General features: G+C 42.6%; 2 protein-coding genes across 7 annotated transcripts in view; one reads left to right on the top strand and one right to left on the bottom strand.

Moving 5' to 3' along the window:
- Positions 1 to 5630, top strand: part of GNB4 (G protein subunit beta 4) — a 126698-nt gene extending 121068 nt beyond the window's left edge. For all 5 annotated transcript variants that reach the window (XM_073674954.1, XM_073674955.1, XM_073674956.1 and 2 more), the window contains exons 9-10: positions 234 to 450; positions 1789 to 5630. In XM_073674954.1, coding sequence (XP_073531055.1) covers positions 234 to 450; positions 1789 to 1895 — 324 coding nt within the window. In that variant the 3' untranslated portion in view covers positions 1896 to 5630. The remainder of the gene's footprint in view (positions 1 to 233; positions 451 to 1788) is intronic.
- A 9745-nt stretch (positions 5631 to 15375) lies between these two features.
- The window catches only part of MFN1 (mitofusin 1), a 45430-nt gene continuing 35962 nt past the window's right edge, over positions 15376 to 24843 (bottom strand). For both annotated transcript variants that reach the window (XM_073674947.1, XM_073674945.1), the window contains exons 11-18: positions 22366 to 22492; positions 21208 to 21312; positions 19779 to 19881; positions 19167 to 19393; positions 18935 to 19087; positions 17922 to 18118; positions 17628 to 17762; positions 15376 to 16335 (exon numbers count right to left, since the gene is read on the bottom strand). In XM_073674947.1, coding sequence (XP_073531048.1) covers positions 16266 to 16335; positions 17628 to 17762; positions 17922 to 18118; positions 18935 to 19087; positions 19167 to 19393; positions 19779 to 19881; positions 21208 to 21312; positions 22366 to 22492 — 1117 coding nt within the window. In that variant the 3' untranslated portion in view covers positions 15376 to 16265. The remainder of the gene's footprint in view (positions 16336 to 17627; positions 17763 to 17921; positions 18119 to 18934; positions 19088 to 19166; positions 19394 to 19778; positions 19882 to 21207; positions 21313 to 22365; positions 22493 to 24843) is intronic.

Genomic DNA, 24843 nt, shown 5'->3' with positions numbered 1-24843 from the left:
ATGGGGCTGTTCACATGTCCTATCTACCTAGTCCTCCATACAGAATAATGGGCCCACATAGGGGTGGCGGTTTTTGTGTCGCTGGCCAAATATAACCACCCTGCGGACCAGATTTGGGCCACGGGCCAAGAGTTTGACACTTATACATATGTTCCACTTCCAATTGCCTAATTGTAGAAATTGGATTTTAATATCTGTTATTACTTCCAATCTCCTAACGTTCTGCATTTCAGTTTTTCCCCAATGGCCATGCCTTCGCCACTGGATCTGATGATGCAACTTGCCGGCTATTTGACCTGCGTGCGGACCAGGAGCTGATGATGTATTCTCATGACAATATCATCTGCGGAATCACATCCGTAGCTTTCTCAAAAAGTGGGCGCCTGTTACTAGCCGGTTATGATGACTTCAACTGCAATGTGTGGGACACTTTGAAAGGTGAAAGAGCAGGTAAGTGTTTGCGGACGTCCCCGCTGAACGATGCAGCGTATCGCTTTTTTCTGTACTTGTATTGTGCTTCAGAAATCTTGTCATTCAAGTGGGGGTCAGTCCATTTATGTTTCCGTCACAAAATTAAGAATGGAATCAGGTGGAGCGTAAAGTAAATTATTAAACCAAAATCCACTAGGTGCATAGTAACTATATGGTCATGTAAGGACAACTACTAGTTTGCCCCAACTGACTCAGGAAGCAACTCCATATAGGAACATTAGAAAAGAGAGGAAAGCTGGAGTCTTAAATGCTTCAAATATGAAAAACATGTCATTTTCAATTTGTAATTGTGTATACTAATAAAATAAGAACAGTATGTAGAAATTATCCCCGCAAAAATGTCTGGGGTCAAAAGATCTCATGGGAAAAGACTCACATTAAACATTTGATAGTCTTGACATAGTAACCAAAAGACAATGTTCAAGTCTTTATGGGTGAATATAGTATATACATACTGACAGAATCTCATTCTTTGAGATCCTAAACATCATAGTCCCCAACATATGGTGGACAAATCTCTGTAAAGAAGTATGGATATTCTGGTCAGAACAAAACATACCAATTAGAGGCACCAAACAAGAAGCCATCCAGGAAAGGAACTGTCCCCCGACGCACGTTTCGCTTGTTGATGTATACTTCTTCATCATGGGGTATACCTCATATCTCCCGAGGGATATCAATGAATAAAATACAATTTCCCACGAGTGTATATTAATCTGATCAGATCTGCTTACAGATCAAGCGGTTTTTCATCTATCTCCACCTTTCTCTGCTCTATGAAGCCAGAGCTGTCAGAGGGGGGTTGAGATTGATTGACAACAAGCAGGTGGGAAGGTGTATATAAAGGATTGGCCCTGTCGTGGAGCACGGAGCGGTGGGACTTAGTTTGAAGAGTCATTCTGTGCTGACAGTCCCTTTTTAAAGGGAATCTCTCACCAGGTTTTTTCAGCATAATGTAGAGACAGAGAGCCTGATTCCAGCGACGTTGAAGATCCCACTTATGTTGTGTTGAGCAATTTTATATTGTTCTTGTCTATTACAAAAAGCATAAAGTTTGTAAATTTTGCTGATCAACCTAACTTGCAATATGGGTTGAATAATTTTTGATGGAAACTGTAAGTACACCAGCCTTATCAGGTCTAAGATCTGTTTAACAATGTGGCAGTTGTATTGCAACATCTGGTGACACAATAGGAGGTAATGATATTTTTTGGGACCTCTGAGCCCACTGACTTGCCCCCATGTGAAGCCCGCTGCACTGCGTGTAAACTTGCCGTGTCTGTTCTGTCTCCGCAGGGGTCCTCGCTGGTCACGATAACCGCGTGAGCTGTTTAGGTGTAACCGATGATGGCATGGCTGTAGCTACAGGGTCTTGGGACAGTTTTCTCAGAATCTGGAATTAACTTGGGCAAAGATGAATGATCTTGTAAATTCTCCACCGAGATCTGGAGAGGTCAATGCTGCAGCCTATAGCTGTGAAATAATAACATTTCTACCTTGTATTTGCAGGTGAAGTTTTTCTATTCACTGATTATTATTACACAAAAAAAGGCTTTCTTTAAAACTAGTAAAAATCAAGTGAAGTCATAAGGGTTCAAAGGGGGAAGAGCATTGGTGACTATTTAAAGGGGCTAGCACACAGGATCATGGTGACCAAGAGTCTAGGAGCCAGTCTTTATTTTGTGGTTTGGTTAAGTTGTTTTAACCCTTTTGCTGCTAGAAAAGTCGGTTATGTCTAGAAGACCTTTACAGCAGCCACACGGTTAAAAGATTTCTGCTTTGTGCTCAAGTCTGCTGAGTCTGTACTGATATATTTTTTTTTTCTTTTTTTTATTATTTTTGTACATAATTGAATGTACACACTATAGCAGCCGATCATGTAATGTTTGTATGTAAAAAAACACACAAAAAAAACAGAAAAAAAACATATGAAATAATGCCTTTTTTATTTAAAGAATATGAATTGTAGCTTTTTTTTGAACGCCACAATAGTTTAGTGATAAATATACTTGATTGTCGTTTTTTTTATTCCTTTTTATTTTCTTTGTGAACTTGCTGTGGATGAAATGAAGTCATTGCTTTGTACTTGTATCCATACAGTTGTAGTATATCTTCACGTGTAGGCAGGCCAGTTTGTAACCTTGCTCACTACTCCCTCACCCCCTATATATTGTCAGGCATAATGCAGCATGATGGGACAGACTCTGGTGTGATGTACTGAGGCCATTGTGCAGGACAAGGAACATGCAGGAAAATCCAATCTACTATTCCAGTTCCTGACTTGAATGCACTAATGTAAATTGCTAAACTTTCCATCTACCTGCACTGAAAAGAAAAAACACACTTGAATTTTTTTATTTATTTTTTTATCCCAATGACCTGATGATTAAGAACGATCAGATAAATCCAAAAATGGAAAACTTGAGTCTCTAGGGAGACCTCGTATTCCTGTCCTGTAGATGGAGACCACCGACCATCCTATACTGTAGCCCCCTATAGACACGGTGGACTGATGAGCTTGTGTTGTAATCCATCGATTCTTTGTATACATGTACAGCCAACACCCCTTTAATGTAGCGGCACAAATGCCCCCCCAAAGTCTGCAGACCTCTAGGCTCTGTTAAATCCAACATGTCGGCCTCCGTAGGCAAATGCATGATCATGGGCTGCTCGATAAATAGAATCCATTTTTGATAAAGGAATACATTTTTACTTTACCCCCCCACCCCTCCCAACCTTATGTCCAGTGCCAAATCAGCTGGCCCTTCAGTATTGGGACTTTATTGGTAGTGGCAGGCACGTTATTTGGGAATCCACCTTCCTCTGGCCAGGACGTGTCCCGTGGGCAGGTGACAGTGCATGGTCACCGTAGATCACCCGTGTGATGATGCACTGTGCCTTGTGTCACGTTTCCTAAAAGTGCCAATAATTAGCAGTCGGACACATCGCCATGCACAAGTATTCAGTATGAAGGACCAAATTGTGAGTGTGGGATCCAGTATTCTCTTGCATCGTTCACTTTTCCCGTCATCTTTATTTTTTTGTCACTGAAGGAGCGGGAGGCGTTCTGACCACAATGGTGTTCCCTTTGAGCACAACTTTTTGAGACCAAACAGACTTCAGCACACGACGTGATGTGTACGGCCATGTCAGTGCACTTAACCACGCTGCAAAGTCCGCCTGCAGCCCCCAATTCCCACATTACATGGGTAGATCTGTTTACGAGGGGACGCAGCGGGGAGTTTGGGAAATCTGATTCTGTATGATCAGGTCTTGTACGTTGCCAGCTAATAACCGGGGCACCATTTCCTTTTTCTCTTATTAGTCCGGTGAATGTGAGACATTGGGCACGCTGATACAATGAATTTCTAATTTCCCGTTGAATACACTAACTGTGCCAGGTGTAGTATCTGTTGGGTATAGTATCTTCTGTAGATCACCCGGGTACCCACCTACCGCTCTTGTGAGATGTCGACACCGACAAATTGTTCTTGTTCTGATGTTTTTTTTTTTTCATAAATTTAGAGGGGGGGGGGGGATTCACAATGTGCCAATATTTAGCCCTTTATATTAACGCCAACTGTAATGCATTTTATTTGCCTGCCTTTTTCTGTTTACTCGTCGCCTTCTTATGGTCCGGGTGCGAGCCTGCGCCTGTCGACGGTTCACCTTGCCCTTACACCTGTCGTAGCAGGGGCAGCTCGAACCTTTTAGTGGGAATGTAGTGTCACTCATTGGGGGTGAGGTCGGTCACATCCTTGTATTAGCGAATTGGGGGTTATCCCACAGCATGGTTGACCCAGCGTTCAGCACAGATTGGTACATTTTTAAGTAACTATTTTGGAGTAAAGGAACATCAGCCTGTAAACAAAAAAATTGGTGTCCCTTACCCTCTATGCTGTGCTTCAAGGCATTGGTCACCCCATGTGTAATTGCCAAGCTAGACTGTGCCATTTCCCTGCACTGGGCCTTGATCTAACGGTGTCTTACAGTCCCATCTGAAAAGACCCCCTGCTTCTTCCACATGGGCAAAGGAGAGAAAGTGGTCTTCTCTGTCCTGAGTGGATCTGTAGTCCGTGCAGTCCATAAACTGCTCTCCATTACATTCCACCTCTCTAATGAAAGACCCTTCCCATGGAGACTGAAGTACTGTATCCACACCTTCTGGTGGCTGCAGATGAATACTGTCCATGCTCCAGTGGGCTTTACCCCAATGGTCGACTGCGTATGTGCAAGTAACGAAGCATGGGCTAATGGCGCACCTTGTATACATACTCTGGCATGCATGCTAGTGAAATCTCTTCCTAAGTTTCGAGGTCCCATCTGCCTCGTCTCTCTTCTATTTTTTATCCAATTGCTGGTTGTATAAAATCCATGCAGAATGTTTAATGCAGTGTCGTATGGTAATATGTGCAAACAGTGTTACTGATTGATATAACCTGATAAACACATTACATGTGCCTCACAGATTCTTCTACCACACAGTGTGCTAGGGTTCAGGTTCATCTGGACTTCAGTGGAGAGTAGCTCTAGATCTTTACGGCCTTTTATTGCTTTCTTTACATAGTGGTGCTTTATCCTGTGTGTTTCTCCATTCTGGGGAGGGGGAAAAAACGGTTAAAAAAGGAGAAAAAAAAAAAAAAAAAAAAAAAAAAAAAGCATCTTTTACATGTTTGTTCTTACACTTTCTATCCCTAGAAGTCCAAGGTTTAGTTGCTTTCGAGGAGACATTGTTTAGTTGCTGTAATATATATCTACACTTTCCCGGAGGACGACTCTCGCACATTCATTTTATAACATTTTTACTCATGTGTTGCTGACAAAAGGCTTTATAAATATGGATTCTGAATTAATTCTGCACTGCCTTTTGGATCGTGTATGTATTAAGAACTGTCTTAAAGGTTTTAAGCCAATTAAAAACCAGGGACGTGCCATGCTTTTTTTTTCTTTCTCTCTCCCTTTATAACAGTCGCTGTTGTATAAAAGATTTCCCTGTGAAATAATCACTTGCTATAAACGTTTTGTTTATATTTTTCCACAATTGATTTTTTTTCTTTGTATTTGTACAGTGGCTCAGTGAAACCGATATGTTGCCATGAATTGATATTGTAACCAATAAACAAGTGCTTTTAACCAGATCTGCGTTGTCTGTGCCAATTGTCTAGTCTGAAGGTGCACAGCAGAGGATCCTCCACAAGGGGGCATTAGATCACCAAGGAGCCTATTGATCATATAACCATACATGGCTGCTGCCAGTCGGGAAACTGCTAGTGTCCTTCATTCTACAGTAGGGGGCGCACTGCTCCTTATAAACACTCCACTCCATGTTTCTCCTTGGCCTACAGCATTTTACTACAACAGAAGCCACCAGTGCTCGACTATATTCACGTTTGTTTGGCATTTTTTTTTTCTTCTCTATTTGATCTGTTTCAAAGTTTGGACAATGCAGATCCTTGAAATATTACCGCAGCAAGATACTTCTTTCCAGCAGAGCAGCCAACTTTAAAGTGATTTTATCTGGTGGAATTGCTCCCTCAGCCACGGGCAGCGGAAGATGGCAGAAACCTCTACAGTGGTTGTCTCTCAAAGCCATCTTGCGTTATCTCCTATATTGAGATTCTCCCCTATATGTGCACTTCTATAGTTTTCTTTTCCTTCAAGTTTTTGTATCTGTTTGCTCCAATTTTACTAGAGAGGCCTCCGAGCGCCCCTTTGTGTCCTGGACATGCGCAGTGCTAAAAATATACAGAAAACATAACTGATGACAATCGTTTAAACAAAGGTTTTTGTGTTTTTTTTTGCCGGACAAAACACTTATGCAAATTACACAAACAGATGGAATCGATGCTTTTCAGGAAACTTAAAAACTGAGTCAAGTGAATGGCTCCTGTAACTAAACCTTTCCATATTTGTGCCCCAAACGCATCATAAAAGCAGATGTGTGAACAGAGCTTTGCTATTTGCATTTGTAGTTTAGATGGGATCCCTGCATGCAGTGTTAAAGGGTTTTCTAGGCTTGGAGCTGCAGACCTGTAAGTCCTCACAGTGTGCAGTATGCGCGCTGTCAGGATTCTCTGGGACCGAGGGTCTTGTGACTGCAAATATGCAATTTTGCATACTTCCACTTCACATTGCGACTGTCCAGCCTCACGCAATTCATTTGTATTCAGCAAGGCCGTGCATGTCTCCCCATGTGTGAAAATCACATACCTGGGGTTACGCACCCGCCCACTCCTGGTGCCAGGGAGAAGCCTGACAGTGTGCACTGTGTGCTGTGAGGATTCACAAGTCTGCGGTCAGTGACTGCATTCTTGTTCCCTAAACCTGAACTACCCCTTTAAAGGGAATCTGTCACCTGGTTTTTGCTTCCTAATTTGAGAAGCAGAGATACCGATTCCAGCAATGTCTCACTGGCTGCTTGCTGTAGTTTTGATAAAATCACTTTTCTATTAGCAGGAGATTATCAATAAAGTATTAGTAAACCTGCTGTTATGTAGTCTTCCATATTCATGAGCTCTGCGCCACTATGTAACATAGTAACATAGTTTTTAAGGTTGAAGGAAGACTAAGTCCATCTAGTTCAACCCATAGCCTAACATGTTGATCCAGAGGAAGGCAAAAAAAAACCATGTGGCAAACACTAAGCTCCACACTGGGGAAAAAAATTCCTTCCCGACTCCATACGACAATCAGACTAGTTCCCTGGATCAACGCCCTATCAAGGAATCTAGTATATATAACCTGTAATATTATACTTTTCAAGAAGGGCATCCATGCCCTTCTTAAATCTTAACAGTGAATCACTCATTACAACATCATGCGGCAGAGAGTTCCATAGTCTCACTGCTCTTACAGTAAAGAATCCGCATCTGTGATTATGATTAACACTAGGACTACTGGACTCGTGACCCCGCCTAGAACTACTGAAAGGAGTCATTTTGACTCCTTGCTTGTTTTCGTTTATTTTTAGAGTTTCATTTGTGGTTATTTATTAATAATTATATTGTTTGTAATGTATTATTGTGAGATCCAACAGTAATGCTTTTGATTGTTTTTTTTTTTTTCTGCTTTTCTTATTTTTCTACAGAAAATAACAATAATTATAATAGACGTTTTTCAAACTTTTTTTATTCAAGTGCACACATATAAACAACAACTGAAGAACAAAAAGCAGAGAAAATGTAGGTGGAGGAGCATAAAAATGAAAATATGGTGCAGAATTCACCTTCTAAACATTTGGTGTTAAGCATTTTAGGCATTGCCTTTGATTTATGGCAGTACATTGCCCACACAAAGACTTACCACAAGTCTTACAATTTCCGACAGATCTATTTTTCTTGCACTTTTCTTTGATCTGGCAAAATTTTGTTTGAACCATCACTTCTGAGCATGTAGAAACTTGGGACGTGGAACCCTTTTCCCTATCTGTGACATAAGGACCACTCAACTCTCTCACAAGCGTTTGCAAAAATGCCTTGCGTGACATTTTTTGGTGGGTAATCTCCTTGAATATTATCCATGCATTTATACCCGCAAAGTCTAAGGCATTTTCAAATGCATGAACAGGCCATCTCCTTGTGCATGTTCGTGTGGTATATTTTCGTGCCATCTGATCCACTACATCTACTCCATATTTTGTTTCATTGTAAAACTTTACCGTTTTTTTAGCGGAATCAGACACAACAACAACATCTGGATGGACGGAACTCAAAATGACAACATTTTTGTTGGGCTTTCCTTGATATACTGTAAGTGTAAAATTGTCTTCATTTCTAAACACTTTAGTGTTGTACAATTCCTCTTTCATGGATTTTATTTCTTTAGGCACTTCTCGCCTTATCTTGTTCAGTGTTCCCACGATGGTTGTTCCTTTGCTTTTTAGCTGTTTAGCTAATTTTACTGAAGTAAAATAATTATTGGTTGTAACATTGCGACCTTTTTTCAAAAACGGGTCCAATAACTTCATTACCACATGGTCAGCTAAACGGTCCTCAGCACGGCGTGTGTCATCTTTGCCTAGATAAGGGAAGCCATTTGCCAGATATTTGCTCCTCTTATCAACAGCTAGCCAATATTTGTGGCCATATTTATCTGGTTTGGAAGGCATGTACTGCGTGAATGGACACCTAGTTTTGCTTGGGAAAAGTTGCTCATCCACCGTTATGTATGGGCCAGGTTTGTAACACGCAATACAATTTTCAATAAACCTGTCCCACACAGTAGAAAATAGAGCAAACTTGTCCGTTTGCAGTCTCTCCGATCGAGTAGATTTCTCATCAAATCTGAGAAACCTCATAATTTCAACAAAGCGGTCCCTAGACATTGTCACTTTGCAAAACGGTATTCCCCAGTCATTACACCAAATACTGCTAATCGAGTGACGGTTCGTGCCAGATATTCCACGAGCATAGAATATCGCAATGAATGCATCTAGCTCCTCATCAGATAGAGTAAACTGTAAATTATTGTTCCTGCATGCTTCTGCAAGCGTACAGTTCTTTATATGTGTCAATATATATGAATCAAAAAATAAATGCCATGCGCTCAAAGGACTATCGATAATGATATTTCTTCTGGCGTATCCTGTAGGGCCAGGTGCTTCTCGAAGAATATTTTGGCTGTCACGCCTACCAGGCAAGTGTTCTCCAATTTCAACAGGTTTCCATTGAATACCATCCGCTGAAACTAGTATTCCTTCAGATTCGCCTTCTCTGGTGTTTGTTGTTGCATTACCTTCGCTGCCATCGTTATCTGTTGTTCTTTCATTTCTGGGACGTTTTGCTGATTTTTTTCTGTCCACGACCAGGAGGATGGTCACGAGGCAACATAACTGCATGAGCCCGATCCCCAGTTGATGTGCTTGGAATATCTGTAAAAAAGTTGATGAATATTTAGAATTTTTGTTTTGTAAGGGTCCGTGCACACTGGCTGGATTAGCGGCGGAATATCCGACCGGATATTCTCACCACAATCCGGCCCGTACCTGCCCGCTCAGGTACAGAGCGGAGTTTCATACCTGAAGCTCCGCTCCGAACCCCGGGCTGGAGCCGCTGTCTGGGACGGAGCCGTGCTCGCGCGTAAGCAAGCGCTGCTGTCCCTGACAGCGGCTCCAGCCCGGGGTTCGGAGCGGAGCTTCAGGCATGAGCGGGCAGGTACGGCCTGTATTGCGGCAAGAATATCCAGATGGCTATTCAGCCAGAATTCTGCTAGTGTGCACAGGCCCTAACTCAGTGTGTGGAAGAACAAATAAATACACATAACTACTTACCTTCTGGATTTGTTCCTTCTGAGTCTTCAGATTCACTTGATATGTTCTGAGGAATGAAATCTTCATCACTGTCAGAATCAAATACATGTTCCTGCAATTCGGATTCCGATTCATCCTCCGGTATGGATTGCAAAGTAGCCAGAATATCCTGAGGCTTTATCAAACGTCTTCTCTCCATATTCCTCACAAATTCCATAATTCTATATAGTTCCCTGCTGAAAAATAGAAATGAAAACTAAAAGAAATAACTGTTCTGCCACCTTCAAAAGTAGGTGGGCTGAATCAGTTGACAGACAGCTAAACTATTTCATAACAATTCATACCTGTATGAGTCTTCAGAGTTCGTATGTCTGCGTCTGTTCTCTTTGTCTCTTCAGCTGAACTGAAAGTAAAGTTACTATCCAGAATACTGTCTCCTGCTAGGACCTTAGAAAAACACCACCCTTCATTAGCATAAGATAAGAGCCTAGAGTAAACAAGCTATTTTGTTCAGCATTACACAGTAATACAAGCAGGTAAAACACAAGGAAAATGTGAAAAGTTGACATGTAAATTGAACTACATCTATATGAACATCAGGGTAAATAAGACAGAGTGAAAAAATTATGCACAAAACTTTATAGCAACATTTAGTGACAAAAGGACCTCAAAATATAGTAGGGAGTCAAAATGACTCCCTTCAGTAGTTCTTGGTAAATTTTGAAAAAAACGCGCAAATTTTTCACCAAAATTATTTATTCTCACAAAATCTTTTTTCACATCATATTTGAGGAAAAGTCACCGAGTTTCAAGCCGGAATTCTGAAAAATGTAGTCACAGAAGAGAAATAAAAAACGAAAGGAGTCAAAATGACTCCATCAGTAGTTCTAGTGTTAAACCTTCTTTCCTCCAGACGTAGAAGATGCCCCCTTATCCCGGTCTCAGGCCTCAGAGTAAAAAGATCAGTAGACAGGTCTTTGTACTGTCCCCTCATATACTTGTACATAGTAATAAGATCACCCCTAAGCCTTCTTTTTTCCACAGTAAATAACCCCAAGTGTAATAACCTGTCTTGGTATTGCAGACCCCCCAGTCCTCTAATAACCTTGATCGCTCTTCTCTGCACCCGCTCTAGTTCAGCTATGTCTTTCTTATACACCGGAGACCAGAACTGTACACAGTATTCTAAGTGTGGTCGCACTAATGACTTGTATAGAGCTAAGTATTTGGAGAACTGCTAGATCTGCAACCAGGAACTTTTATAAAAACTGCAGGAAGTAGACCAGCAAATGATACATTGCTGCTCTGATGGGGCAGCAAAAACCTGGTGACAGATTCTTTCAGGTTACAAATTAAAAACAAAGGGTTCTGACGTCTTATGCAGATGTGAAGAGCGCCTCAGTTAAATTACTAATGCTACTCTCTGTGTTCAGTAATGTTGCGCATGGGAATAGAAGTGTTCACTGCATCTCTCCCAAGTTCGGCATTTGCTACTGGGTGACGTGTGTGTGTGTGTGTGTGTGTGCGTGTGCGTGTGCGTGTGTGTTAGTTAGATTTTAGGGAAACCTATAAATTGACACAAATTTCTCCATAATCTATTGGACAGCCACTGTGATGTAAAGAACTTCCATCAATGTTTTTATCCTCTTAATATATTGCAATCATATTATATAGCAACTAGCTATTGAACCCATTCTATGCCCGGGTGGCGAGCATTTTTATTGGTATATGGTCTCCCATGCTGGTATGTGCTGCCCCCATCCTGTATCCACCATCCTATCCTGGAATGTGTGGCCCCCTCATCCCTTTCACGCTGTACACGCATACAAAAGAATAAACACTTATACTCGCCTTTCTTCCCTGTGCTCCAACGCTGCTGTGTCCTGTTCTGCCGGGGGCGGAGTGCGGCGCTGAAGCACCCCGCTATCTGGCGCTATTTTGCTGAAGACACTTCAAATGTGTCTTTAGTAAAATGGTGCCGGATAGCGCTAATGCGCATGCGCCGATCCGACGTCTCACCCCTGTCCCGGCGAAGAGAGGCGCTGCGGCAACACTCCTCCCAGTCAGGTAAGTATCTGAGTATGGTGCCCGAGATCGCGGTATGCGTTCAGTGTCTACGCATACCGCGATCTCCGGCGCACATACACTCCTCTTACCTGTAACGGCTGGATGCGGTCTTCTGTCTGGAGCCAGACTGCGCGTCGCGCATGCGCTGTCTATAAAGGCTTCAGACAGACATGCATCCCCGGTTATATTATAGATGTACTTCCAATTGCTCATTTTGCTCTTCTACCCAGTTAATTCTTCTCTCCATTAGGTCTATGACATCACATGATTAAAAACAGACTAGCTGAATCCTTCTAAGCTCTATGTAGAAATAGGTCAATTTTCTCTGCACAGGCCACTGCAACAATTGTTTTTAGTCTATAAAAATAGCAAAGCATAAAAAAATAAATCTGGTATCGCTGTAATCGTACCAACCCGACGAACAAATCAGTCATCACTTTTACCACATGATGAATGGCGTAAAAACAATAACTGAATTGCTGTTTTTTGTTCATTGTGTCTGAAAAATCTGAATAAAAAGAGATCAAAAGTTACTATGAGCCCCAAAATGGTACCAAAAAAATCTGCACCTCGTACCGCAAACAGTAAGCCCTCATCTAGCTCTGTTCACAAAAAAATAGTTACAGCTCTCAGAATATAGCGACGAAAATAACTACTCTTTTTATAAACCAGCATTTTTACTGTGTGATCGCAACAAAACTTAAAAAAACAAATCTGGTATCGCTGTAATTGCACCAACACTAAGAATAAATTCACTTAATCACTTATACCTCACGAGGAACTGTGCAAAAATAAACATGAGAACTATTCTTTTACTGCTGTCGATTCGTTCATTCTACCGCCAAAAAAATCAAAATAAGGTTCAGCTCACGGTTATCCTCCGTTGAGCGCTTACATTGGGGTTTGTGTAAATTCCCGACAGAACCACTCACTTATGAGGCAGATGGAGTCACTTTGAACTTGTCTGTGTTCCGGCAGTATCCAATCATTTTAGGCATCTCTTTAGAGCACAAGTGGGGGCAACCAAAGATCTGTGCACGCCTAAAAAGATGAAGACCACCGGAGCAGAAGCCAAACGTATTCGAAAGTGTCTCCATCTGCCTCATTATGGTGGGTGGTTCCGTCTGAATTGCATTTTGGTGGAATTTACACGGAAACCCCGATGTAAGTGCTCAGCGTAGAACACAAGGTGATCCAGCTTTATTCTGGAAGCGATCGAAAAATATTAAGTACCCCAAAATGTTACCAATAAAACCCTAATTAATCCAGCACAAAACCAGCCCCCACTCAGGTCTGTCATCTGTCACTAGAAATATAGGGGTTCCCACGTTAGTGCTAGAACAAAGACTCTTGAAAAGCGACATGGCTCCCACCCCCTCATGTAAAATGTAGTGCATTCTGCGTTCCCAAATCCATATGTCCCCTTCCTTCTGAGCCCCACTGTGCCTAAACCACAGTAAGCGGCCACATGTTTGGCATTATTGTAGTGGGGAGAGAGCACTTAATTTATGGGGTGCGTATCACCATAAGCACAAGCTGGGTACAATATATGGGGGCACAATGTATGGGCACTAAACTGTATATTTGCAATTCTCCAGACCAAAAAACGCCTGGCGTGGATGTTACATAATAGTCCCTGCAGCCGTATATTAATTCATTGAGAGGTGCAATTTCTACAATGGGGTCACTGTGGGGGGGGGGGGGGGGTTCTGCTGTTCTGGCATCTTTAGGGCTTTGAAAATGTTACTCAAGGTGTTTTGCATTTTTCATTTTCTTCCCCTTTTTATATTAGTTTGTACTATTGATTTGTGTGCTGTTGTAGCTCACAACACCATTGCTGAAAGGGACTGTCTCCAGGTTTTTGCCACTTTATCTCTACATCATGCTGCTCTCAGATTGAGACCCTGATTCCAGTGATTTGTCACATATTGGGCTGCTGTAGGTTTGATAAATCAATGTTTCATCAGGTGATCACTAGTGAACCTGCTGCTATGCAATCCTTCATATTCATGAGCTCTGTATAATCCCACTCCCACCACAGATTGGCAGTTTTCTGCCTATGCACAGTGTATACAAAGCTGACAATCTGTGGTGAGGTTATGCAGAGCTTCATGAGCCAACCATAGTGATGTCAACTCAAACTAGACAGCCTTAAAATACAGCAGATTTAAGAAACAATATGAACCAGTATAATTAATCTGGTGCATTATAAAGGTGTTCTCCACTTTCAGCAAAGTTTGTATTGTAGGAATTAGTATTAATAAATTGTTTTTCCTTTGCGTCACTGAACATGTATGGCCAGAATAACCCCCTGCAGTGTCCAGTATGCTATGAAATGTGTATAGGATAACGCCGTCGTCACCAGACAATCCTGCAGTTATCAGTCGATTGGCCTAATTGATATGTATGACCACCATTAGTGAATATGGCTTTAGAGCCTCAATATCTAATCTGAGGGTCTGACATCCCACACTCCTACCGATCAGCTTTTATAAGATCGGTCGGCTACAATGAGCAGCACTATTCAACGTATAGCTGTGTCACTGCAGGACCGCTCCCGACAGTGGCCATTACACATTGACCGGAGCTATGATGTATGAATCCTGGTCTTAGAATAGGTGGGGGGCTCATGGACCCCACCCATCTGAGATGGATGACATCCTGTGGATAGGCCATCAATAACAGATGACCGGACAACCCCATTAATGTACCCTAATCACATGGCGCACTCACTACCAGAAATATATCCAGGGAGCAGTTGCCACATCTCATTACCCACTGTGTAGTAAGTACATGTTAATGTTGTCCCTTCTTGGTTGGCTTCACCCAGGTGACCATCATGGTCTGAGTATAGACTGTGGTATATGGGCTGGAGCTTACCCAAATATGCCAAACTCCTATGTAGGTGGGAAAATAAGTATTTGATACACTGTCGATTTTGCACTTTTTCCCATCTACAAAGAATGGAGAGATCTGTAATTTTTATCGTACGTACAATTCAACTGTGAGAGATAGAATCTAAAAGAAATCCAGAAAATCACATTGTATGATTTTTACATCAATTGGCATTGTATCGCATGAAATAAGTATTTGATCACCTACCAACCAATAAGAATTCTGTCTCTCTGACCTGTTAGTTTTTCTTTAAGAAGCCCTCCTACTCTGTGCTCATTACCTGCGTTCTGCATGGCTTTTGCACTCTAAGTCTATGGAGTGTCAGAACGAGGCCCTATAGACTGGCACTGTAAAAGAGACTTCCGGCTCACACACACAGTGAGACGGACAGTCTGAAGAGCGGCGACGCCACTGAGAAGAGGAGGGGGATAGTGCTGGACACTGGAGAAAGTGGCGGTAGATGAGTACATTAATACACTCACACTACACACATTTTTTGGTAAATATTATTGGTAGTGCTTCCTTACGTGGACTGCAGTGATCCAGTTCGTCAACCATGAGGGACCCCTCAATGATGTCCAAGGCAGATACACAAGGTTTGACGAGCTTTTTCCCTAGATCTGCACACATACTGACCACCCTGTGTAAGTAGTGAATAAATACACAATGATAACTAGAGAGAAATACAAAACTTTTATTTGTCACAAACCGCTATATACATTAGTAGATGTAATGTACAGAAAATCATTACATGTCAGCAAGAGTAGGAAACCTGTAAACGGGTGATGACCGCGGAGAGCCCTTGTAATAGGCGGCTTCTTTACATGCTACTGAAAGGACATAACCCTTTACATAGGAGGGTGGGAGGCAATCTGCTGCTGACAGACGGGCGCAGACTCATACATACTGCCATCTGTCATTTACCACTCCGGTCTACAGTATTTAAAGGAGAACTCCACTAACGGAAAAGGATCGCAGCATTTCCAATAGACAGCAGAATTTTTGTTGTGTCCACAGACTGAACAATCTCCTTTATCCCATTATTGATCCCACTATAGTAGCCAGAAAGTGGGAGCCACCATTGCCGTAACCGGATACAAGCTTGAGTTTAGGAACAGCACATTGAAGCCGTTCTACCTGAGTGACCCAGGGTGGAAAGAAAAAAAAGCGGGGTGAGGGTTCCCCGTCATCCTTCATTCCTTTACCACTTACTTGTACGAGGAATATAAAGTTTTGCTCATCTCTCACTGTATATATTAAAATAAATATTTAAAGGAAACCTTGATATTCTCTTAAATCTCCATTTATGCAAATCATTTCTTTACAAAACAATGAAGAAATATATTCTGGTAGCAAAAAAGTGAATATGACCCGACTCCTCTGCAAAAGACTGAGATCTATAGCAAGTGTGGTTATGTCCAGCAGGAGGTAATGCCATTAGCTCACATAAGTGCATGCTAGGTCCTCCACAACTCCTAGAAAGTTCTGCCAGATGAGTGGAGGTGCTGGAGACCAATCTTTAGGTGCATGGATAGGTCCGACGTGTCCGTCACATCCGTCACACTCACTTACTCTGGTTGAGGAACATCTTGGTAAAGTGATCCAGCTCATTTTCAAGGTGTACGGCTTTGTTCCTATGAAGACAACAACCTCATTAATCAAGAGAAATCTTATATCCTTGCAGGACAGACAGACTGGAGGTACATCACCCAATGTACCACAATGATGCTGCACACAGACTCCCCTTCTTAGTAGCTCTGGCCATTGCATTTTGTCGCACACGTAAAGCATCATCATGGGAATGAGACATGGTATGAATGAGATTTTATGTCCCATATCCCTGATAATGGGAGAATATTGATGGAGTGAAGTAAAGGTCTTATATTGATGCTCTGCTGTGAAGCATATGTGGAATGGCTGATCCAGAAGGGATTGAAAAGGTTGTCCAGGACTTATAGTAAGTGTCCCCAACCAAAAATGCAAATTAAACTCCTTAAACATTTCTATAAGGGACTTGGCCTCTATAAAAGTCACACTTTTATAATAAATTTTAGTGGCAGAGAAATCAAACTTTATTTCATATGGAAATGAGGGAGACGCACCTTTGGCTAGTCCTTGGGCTCAGTACACCGTTACGCCCTCCAATTTACATATCGAGTGCTTTTTCCTGGATCCCAATAGCGCTCGTGTGCCCAGAACTAGCTCGACCCGCGGTCCTGCGCTGTGCGCACAGTGTGGGTGCGGGAGCGCTCTGAACATTTGCTCCTGCTTGAAGCCGCTCCATAGTGTAGTGAGTGGTTACTACAAACAGGAGCCAGAGATCGGAGCGTGCCCGCACCCACACTGTGTGCACATCCGTGGGCTCCTTCAGCGTCAGTGCGCATGTTCAGAAACATGGACTGAGCCCAGGCAGCGCTTGCTCTAGGAAAGGAAGCGCTCTCAGATCAGGGCAAGTCCTCAATGTGCAAGTTGGTGGGCATAACAGAGCACTTAAGACATGCCAGAAGGTGGACCGAATCGCACTCACATATGAAATAAGAGATGCTAATAAGATGTATATCACTGGGGTGATTTTTATAAGGGCCAAGTCCCCTATAGAAGTGTTTAAGTAGTTTAATTAGCATTTTGGTGGTGACAGACTCCCTTTAACAATAGAGGACCCATTCCATAGGGGATAGTGAATGGGAGAAGTACGGCCATACGCTGCTTATATCCAGCCACTGCCGGGGCAGATTCAGCTGATCAGAGGGGGGTGCCAGGTGTCGGACCCTTGACAATCTCATACGGATGACTCAGGACATAACAGATTTATCATCCCTGTTCTCCAGCCCCTTTCAGTGGATTGATTTTAATAACACATAATAACGTTTGGGTTCAGTTAGAGAAGGGCTGGGTCACTAATGGAGGAAGCACTGGAGGCCAATACCTTAGGACCTTGGCTTGGCTCTGAACGAGCTCGAGCTGTTGTATTTCCTCAGACTGCTTGTTGATAGATTCCAGTAGATCCCTTTGGGTCACATCCACTTGCTGACATAGTCTGGTAAAGATGTTATCGAGCTCCCTAAGAAGAAAGATCAAGTCCAACACTTGAGAAAACGCAATGTACGGTAATGTGACAGGTCTCTATCCCAACAGTGAAAAATCGGATTTCATGAGACTGCTATTCGGACACATCACAGAAAATCCCTTGTAGTAAGTACACCTGCCCCATCACACTCACTTCTGCACTTGGTGGCTGCAGTTCGCACTGGTGATGCTAACGATCATCTGCAGTTTCTGGGCAGCGTAGTTCACAAACTGCTGTTTGAAAGTCCTTTCTTTTGCCCTTGTGGTCCACGTCAGCCGCTCGTACATGTACAAGCTCCCGTATGCCAGAACTGAGCAGGCGATCAGCTTCCAGCCCACCGCTCTCCAGACCTGCACAGGACACATTACACGGCATGTACCACCTCCGACTGAAAGGGTTAATCATTAACCATATGTGGGAAGGATACCGCACTGAAGAAATCTATATATCTTTGGATCCAATTTTAAAGTGCATGCCGAGGAAGATACAAGCTTAGAGAAAGTCAATATTTTCATTTCTGAAACTATTCTTCATGGATTATTGAAAGTGAAATGCAAATATATTTATGTGTAATGTTGAATTTTGTTACATAAAATAGGTGATAAACCCTCCACTGAGTAACAACTAAGAAAGTTGGTACAAAGCCCGGAAATTACTTCCAACCCTCTGTTTTATTAGGTGTTATATTATAGCTTTATCACATTATTACAGTGTGAAGGCCCCATACACATTAGATTGGCAGACGACCATCCGACAGCTGACGGCCATCGCCTCCATACATAGAAAACACTCTGCAATTTCAGCTGACTTTGGTCTTATGTGTATGGGGGTCTTCAGAGTTACAGAGATTGTCCAGGATTAAAAAAAATGGTGATTCAAAGTATGGAATCTGAAAATATCTGACTGGGTAAATCCACAATGGTCCTTCTAGTCTAAATTGACCGTAGAGACGTGATAACTGCTGCAGCCAATCACAGCCCTCAGCAGTCCCATGCCGTAGGTATAGGCTTATACCCCGGGTGGCAGGTCATCACCGCAAGACAGTTGACATGGATGACTAGGATCACCAGGGTATTTACCAAAGGTAATGGAGAACCCCTTTAAATACTAAACTGTCCTGTGACCTGTGGCTTTAATGCTTCATACAACGCAGCGCCATCACTTACCACCCCTCCGACGATCAGGACACCCATAGATCCTCGTGATGTCACCGATGCCAATCCAGACATCACGGTAACCATGAGCTCATCTTGTGATAAAGCATCGGACGTGTTGGCAGGGTTGCATGACGTGGTGGGGGTGATTACAGGTCGAGGTATCTTAAATTAAAAAAAATGGATTAAGTACAAAGAAGGATTTACTACTAACAAATATATAAGGACAGCTGACGGCACATACCTGAAAAACTGGTTCTGCAAGTCCCAACAACATACGAGCATTTTTAGCTCCTAAATAACGATTAACGAGCGACGTCCAACCAAGAGAAAAGCGAAACTCAATGTTTTCCTGGAAGTCACAGCACAACTTCTCACAGTTTAAGTTATAGCTGAGATCGAACTTCTTGCACGGCAAGCACGAGCTATATTCACTTTGGACAGCAGATGGCAGCAGAGGTTTTAAGTTTTCTATATAAAAGAAGTGAAAGACCGTGACTAGAGCTAGAAGGCGCTGATGGATCCCGCAATGCTAGAGATATGTAACTTTAATAAGATTGGAAAAAAAAACATGGCATAAACAGCGGGTCATTGTCGGATGATAGCTTCCCTCTTAGAGGTCATAGAACATGTCAGAAGCTTTGTGGAGATGCCGGTGTCATCACCCCCACTGATCTCTAAATCAAAGGGGCCAAGCAGATCAAAACTCCTGACATACGGGGAAAAGATTTATACAAAATGACAGACCACGGGTAGGAAGAGAGGTTCATGTTAGGATTAAGTGAGGTTTATATAATCATTAACAACACTTTATAAAATGTCACCCATCAGCAGGTGAAGGACGGCCGCAGGTTACCTATGATGTCCTCTTGTGCCTTACATATAGAGGAGTTCACGGCGGCAGAGCAGCGGTCTGCCAGCTTCCTGCCCATGCCTTTCTCTATGTGCCCATTCAGTTCCTACAGATTCAAGAGAAGAACGAGAATTCGTAAAGATCCAAGGTGGAAAATCCATGTCACATTCTCACAATGCACAGAAAAGAAGATTTCACACAACCCCTTCTGCGCCATCTACAGGGACTTGTAAGGCTATAGGGAGCCCCATCTCCTGCCTTCACAATCTCTCAGCAGAATACACATGGCGGCCTGGACTCTACAGATCTGATCACTCACAAGGAGACTCCATAGGCCCATCTACAGCTCCTGTCTGTATTACAGAGGAATGGGCGCTGTCCACACTAGGACAATTTCAGAAAAACCTCCATAAAAGGCTTTCAGTATACTTTGGCAGAAACCCCATGGTGAATCCGGGCCTGTTCTCTGATGTCAAACTCCTAGAAACATCACTAAATATTTGCACAACTTTAACGCTTGAAATCGATGCCAGCCCCTGGATGGGGTAATATTTCTAGAAAAAGTGCAAACGGTTGCAAGATGCATCAGTTTCGTTAAAAAGGCATGCGCTCATTAAGGGGAATCTGTCACCAGGTATTTGCTACCCCAAGAGCAGCATAATGTAGAGGCAGAGACCCTGATTCCAGCAACTTATCACTTATGGAGCTGCGTGTTGTTTTTTTTTTTATAAAATCACTATTTTCTCTACCAGCTCTCTATATGCTGAGCTCCGTATAACACTGTCCACACCACTGATTGGCAGCTTTCTGTGTACACTGTGCATAGGCAGAAATCTGCCAAACAGTGCTGGGGGCAGGGTTATACAGATCTCATGAATATGGAGGACTACATGGCAGCAGGTTTACTAGTCCTCAATGGATAATCTCCTGGTGATATAGCAGTAATTTTATTAAAACTATAGCAAGCAGCCAATAAGTGACATCACTGGAACTAGGGTCTCTACATCATGCTTCTGTCAGATGGGGTAGCAAAAACCTGGTGACAAAAAATCCCTTTTAATGAATTTAGCACATCTTACTCCAACACTCCCTATATTAAGACTGGAGTACAAAAAAAAAAAAAATTGTGGCCTTAGTTCTATATTCCTGACATATACAACCTAATAATGGCATTAAGTGGCCAACGTCACCCATAGGGATTCATTGTAGAACATAACATTTACTGCACTGCATACACTTTAGCAGTGGTCTCTATAGGAAAGTGTGTATTGCATACCAGCTTGGAGATGGGAAAAAAAAACCAAAAAACCCACACACTTCTGGCCTCGGTTGGGCAAATAGAAGCATAGAGAGAAGTTTATTTGCCACTGTATACACTGAAGGTCGGCCTCAGATGCAATGTGCACAGAGCATACAGCACGGATCCGCTTACATTCTTATAATGCTTCAGAAACTGTGGTAATGGGTGGAAGTCTCCATCAAACTTGTCCACTAGAAGGGATAGGTGGCAAATCTCATCCATCATGGCTTCTGAAACCTGCCAGCATGAAATGATCCATCAGGCACACGATCCGCAGCGACATTACATCAACAGACATTACAACTTTACGCTGAGCGCCATTATCAGAGACAACTGCTGGAACGGTGGGGGGATTACATGAACTTGTCCATATATATGAAATGCATGTATATATCCATCTATCTCATATCCATTAAAGGGCAGAGATTCATGGACTACTGGCACTAGTGAGACACCGCTCTGTGTATTCCTCCCCCTTCAAGACGTATAAAGGATGTATACATCTTTCCAAAATACTATTCGAAGTGCTCATGTCCTACACAGATGCTCACACAGAAAGGGGTACTGGCTCTATAGTAAGTCTATGAGCGCATACACCGCTGTGTGCTTGTGCAGGAGTGGAGCAGTGCTGAATAGTGTTGGGAGTGCTCAGTGTGGGGGTCTCGGTACCCAGACTCCCACCAATCGCTCACATTATTGCCCTCCTTCAGGAGTGGAGCACAGGCTAAGAAGTGTGAGCGGTTTGCTTTTTCCTCTCCCAGACAAGGAATGTCTATAATGATTTGCCTCTTTTAGTGACTGGTGGGGGCAGGATCGGACTGGCCCACCGGGTAAGCAGAGAATCTTCCGGTGGGCCGCTGTGATGGAGTGCTAATAAGTATGTGTAATGCTATTACGCTTGATTCACAATTTGCAGATAAAGGTATAATCTAATTATTCATTAAACAAGCTAGCCAAATTATCATTACATAGAAACAAAAGTAAATTTGTGTCCTAGGATGAGGTTAATTTTACAAGTAGCTAAACAGTGGGCCCCAAAAATAAATGTCACTGGTGGGCCTTTGCCACCCCATTTCGACATTGGGTGGGGGTATGAGCATCTGGACCTCCAGTTTGGATCTTTTAGGGCATAAACCATCTTTTCTACACTTTACACAATTCTAAATGCATTTTATTTGAAGGGTGGAGCACCTTGCGGCCGGCCACCCACAGTACCATGGTACACAACTGCAGGACAGCCGGATGCTCGTCATACATGAAATAATCACACAGAAGCGTGACGAGCCTCACCTGTTTGTTCACCACGTCAGTGATATAGAGGATTCTTTTCCGGACATCTTCAGAAAGGATCTGCATCTGACTCTGTATAAACTCTAGCCTGTCCACCTGGTATTCTCGGTTCTCTATTGCATTCACCCTGAAAATGGCCACATACCACAAATGTGAATATCCAATTTTACCAGCTCGTAGATTGTGAGCCCTTGCGGGCAGGGTCCTCGTTCCGCCTGTACCAGACGCTGTCACATTGTGTTCAAGATTATTGAAATTGTTCTTGTATTATACCCCCTTTTTCACATGTAAAGCGCCATGGAATAAATGGCGCTATAATAATAAATAATAATAAATAAATTCTCATTGCATACTGGCTAAACTGCCAAAAGTCTACACTAAAGAAACTGAATACTCGGATCTGGGCAGGTTAATCCTACTCCATTTGAGTGGTTAGATGTTGATAGTTACTACTTGAAAAAAGACAAATGCCCATCAAGATCTGCCTTTCTAAATTATTTATACCCTCAATACCATGTCATTAGGAAAAACTAGCCCTCAATGCTCTCACTGTATCAGTCATTACTACCTCTTGTGGTCGGCATTCCACTGACTGCTCTAACTGTAAAGAACCCTTTAATAATCAGCTGCCGGAATAGTCTTACCACACGTAATAAAATGTCCCTTTGTCCTTTGGATGTAATAAGTCATGTGCCAGTATTTATACATATAAATTAAGTCTCCCCTGAGGCGTTTTTTTTTTTTTTTCTCCAAGCTAAACAAGCCCAATTTTTCCAACATCTTCCATCCCTTGTAATAATCTAGTTGCCCGTCTTTGAACTGTCTATAACTTCACAATATCCTATTAAAATGTGGAGCCCAAAACTGGATCCCATATTGTTCGTGTGGCCTTACAAGTGATTTATAGAGGACTAACAATACATTGGGATCACAGGATTTTCTCTCTCCTTTTATACATTCTAAAATCTTGTTTGCATTTGCGGCAGCTTCCTGACATTGAGCACTGCTGCTCAGCTTACTTGTAACCAGAATACCCAAATCCTTCTGTTTTGTAATCCCCAGTATATTTTTATTTAATATACAGTACAGACCAAAAGTTTGGACACACCTTCTCATTTAAAGATTTTTCTGTATTTTCATGACTATGAAAATTGTACATTCACACTGAAGGCATCAAAACTATGAATTAACACATGTGGAATTATATACTTAACAAAAAAGTGTGAAACAACTGAAAATATGTCTTATATTCTAGGTTCTTCAAAGTAGCCATCTTTTGCTTTGATGACTGCTTTGCACATTCTTGGCATTCTCTTGATGAGCTTCAAGAGGTAGTCACCGGAAATGGTCTTCCAACAATCTTGAAGGAGTTCCCAGAGATGCTTAGCACTTGTTGGCCCTTTTGCCTTCACTCTGCAGTCCAGCTCACCCCAAACCATCTCGACTGGGTTCAGGTCTGGTGACCATGGAGGCCAGGTTATCTGGCCTAGCACCCCATCACTCTCCATCTTGGTCAAATAGCCCTTACACAGCCTGGAGGTGTGTTTGGGGTCATTCTCCTTTTGAAAAATAAATGATGGTCCAACTAAACGCAAACCGGATGGAATAGCATGCTGCTGCAAGATGCTGTGGTAGCCATGCTGGTTCAATATGCCTTCAATTTTGAATAAATCCCAAACAGTGTCACCAGCAAAGCACCCCCACACCATCACACCTCCTCCTCCATGCTTCATGGTGGGAACCAGGCATGTAGAGTCCATCCGTTCACCTTTTCTGCGTCGCACAAAGACACGGTGGTTGGAACCAAAGATCTCAAATTTGGACTCATCAGACCAAAGCACAGATTTCCACTGGTCTAATGTCCATTGCTTGTGTTCTTTAGCCCAAACAAGTCTCTTCTGCTTGTTGCCTGTCCTTAGCAATGGTTTCCTAGCAGCTATTTTACCATGAAGGCCTGCTGCACAAAGTCTCCTCTTAACAGTTGTTGAAGAGATGTGTCTGCTGCTAGAACTCTGTGTGGCATTGACCTGGTTTCTAATCTGAGCTGCTGTTAACCTGCGATTTCTGAGGCTGGTGACTCAGATAAACTTATCCTCAGAAGCAGAGGTGACTCTTGGTCTTCCTTTCCTGGGGCGGTCCTCATGTGAGCCAGTTTCTTTGTAGCGCTTGATGGTTTTTGCAACTGCACTTGGGGACACTTTCAAAGTTTGACTAACCTTCATTTCTTAAAGTAATGATGACCACTCGTTTTTCTTTACTTAGAATTTGTATTATGGCAAGAAAAAAGCAGCTAACAGTCTATTCAGTAGGACTATCAGCTGTGTATCCACCAGACTTCTGCACAACACAACTGATGGACCCAACCCCATTTATAAGGCAAGAAATCCCACTTATTAAACCTGACAGGGCACACCTGTGAAGTGAGAACCATTTCTGGTGACTACCTCTTGAAGCTCATCAAGAGAAAGCCAAGAGTGT

This window comes from Phyllobates terribilis, unplaced genomic scaffold, assembly GCF_046119375.1.
Source record: "Phyllobates terribilis strain yellow unplaced genomic scaffold, ASM4611937v1 Scaffold_3__8_contigs__length_932513732, whole genome shotgun sequence".
In the NCBI taxonomy this organism is placed as follows: Eukaryota; Metazoa; Chordata; class Amphibia; order Anura; family Dendrobatidae; genus Phyllobates; species Phyllobates terribilis.
Note: the sequence above shows the minus strand (reverse complement) of the source record. Positions and strands in the feature narration are given on the sequence as shown.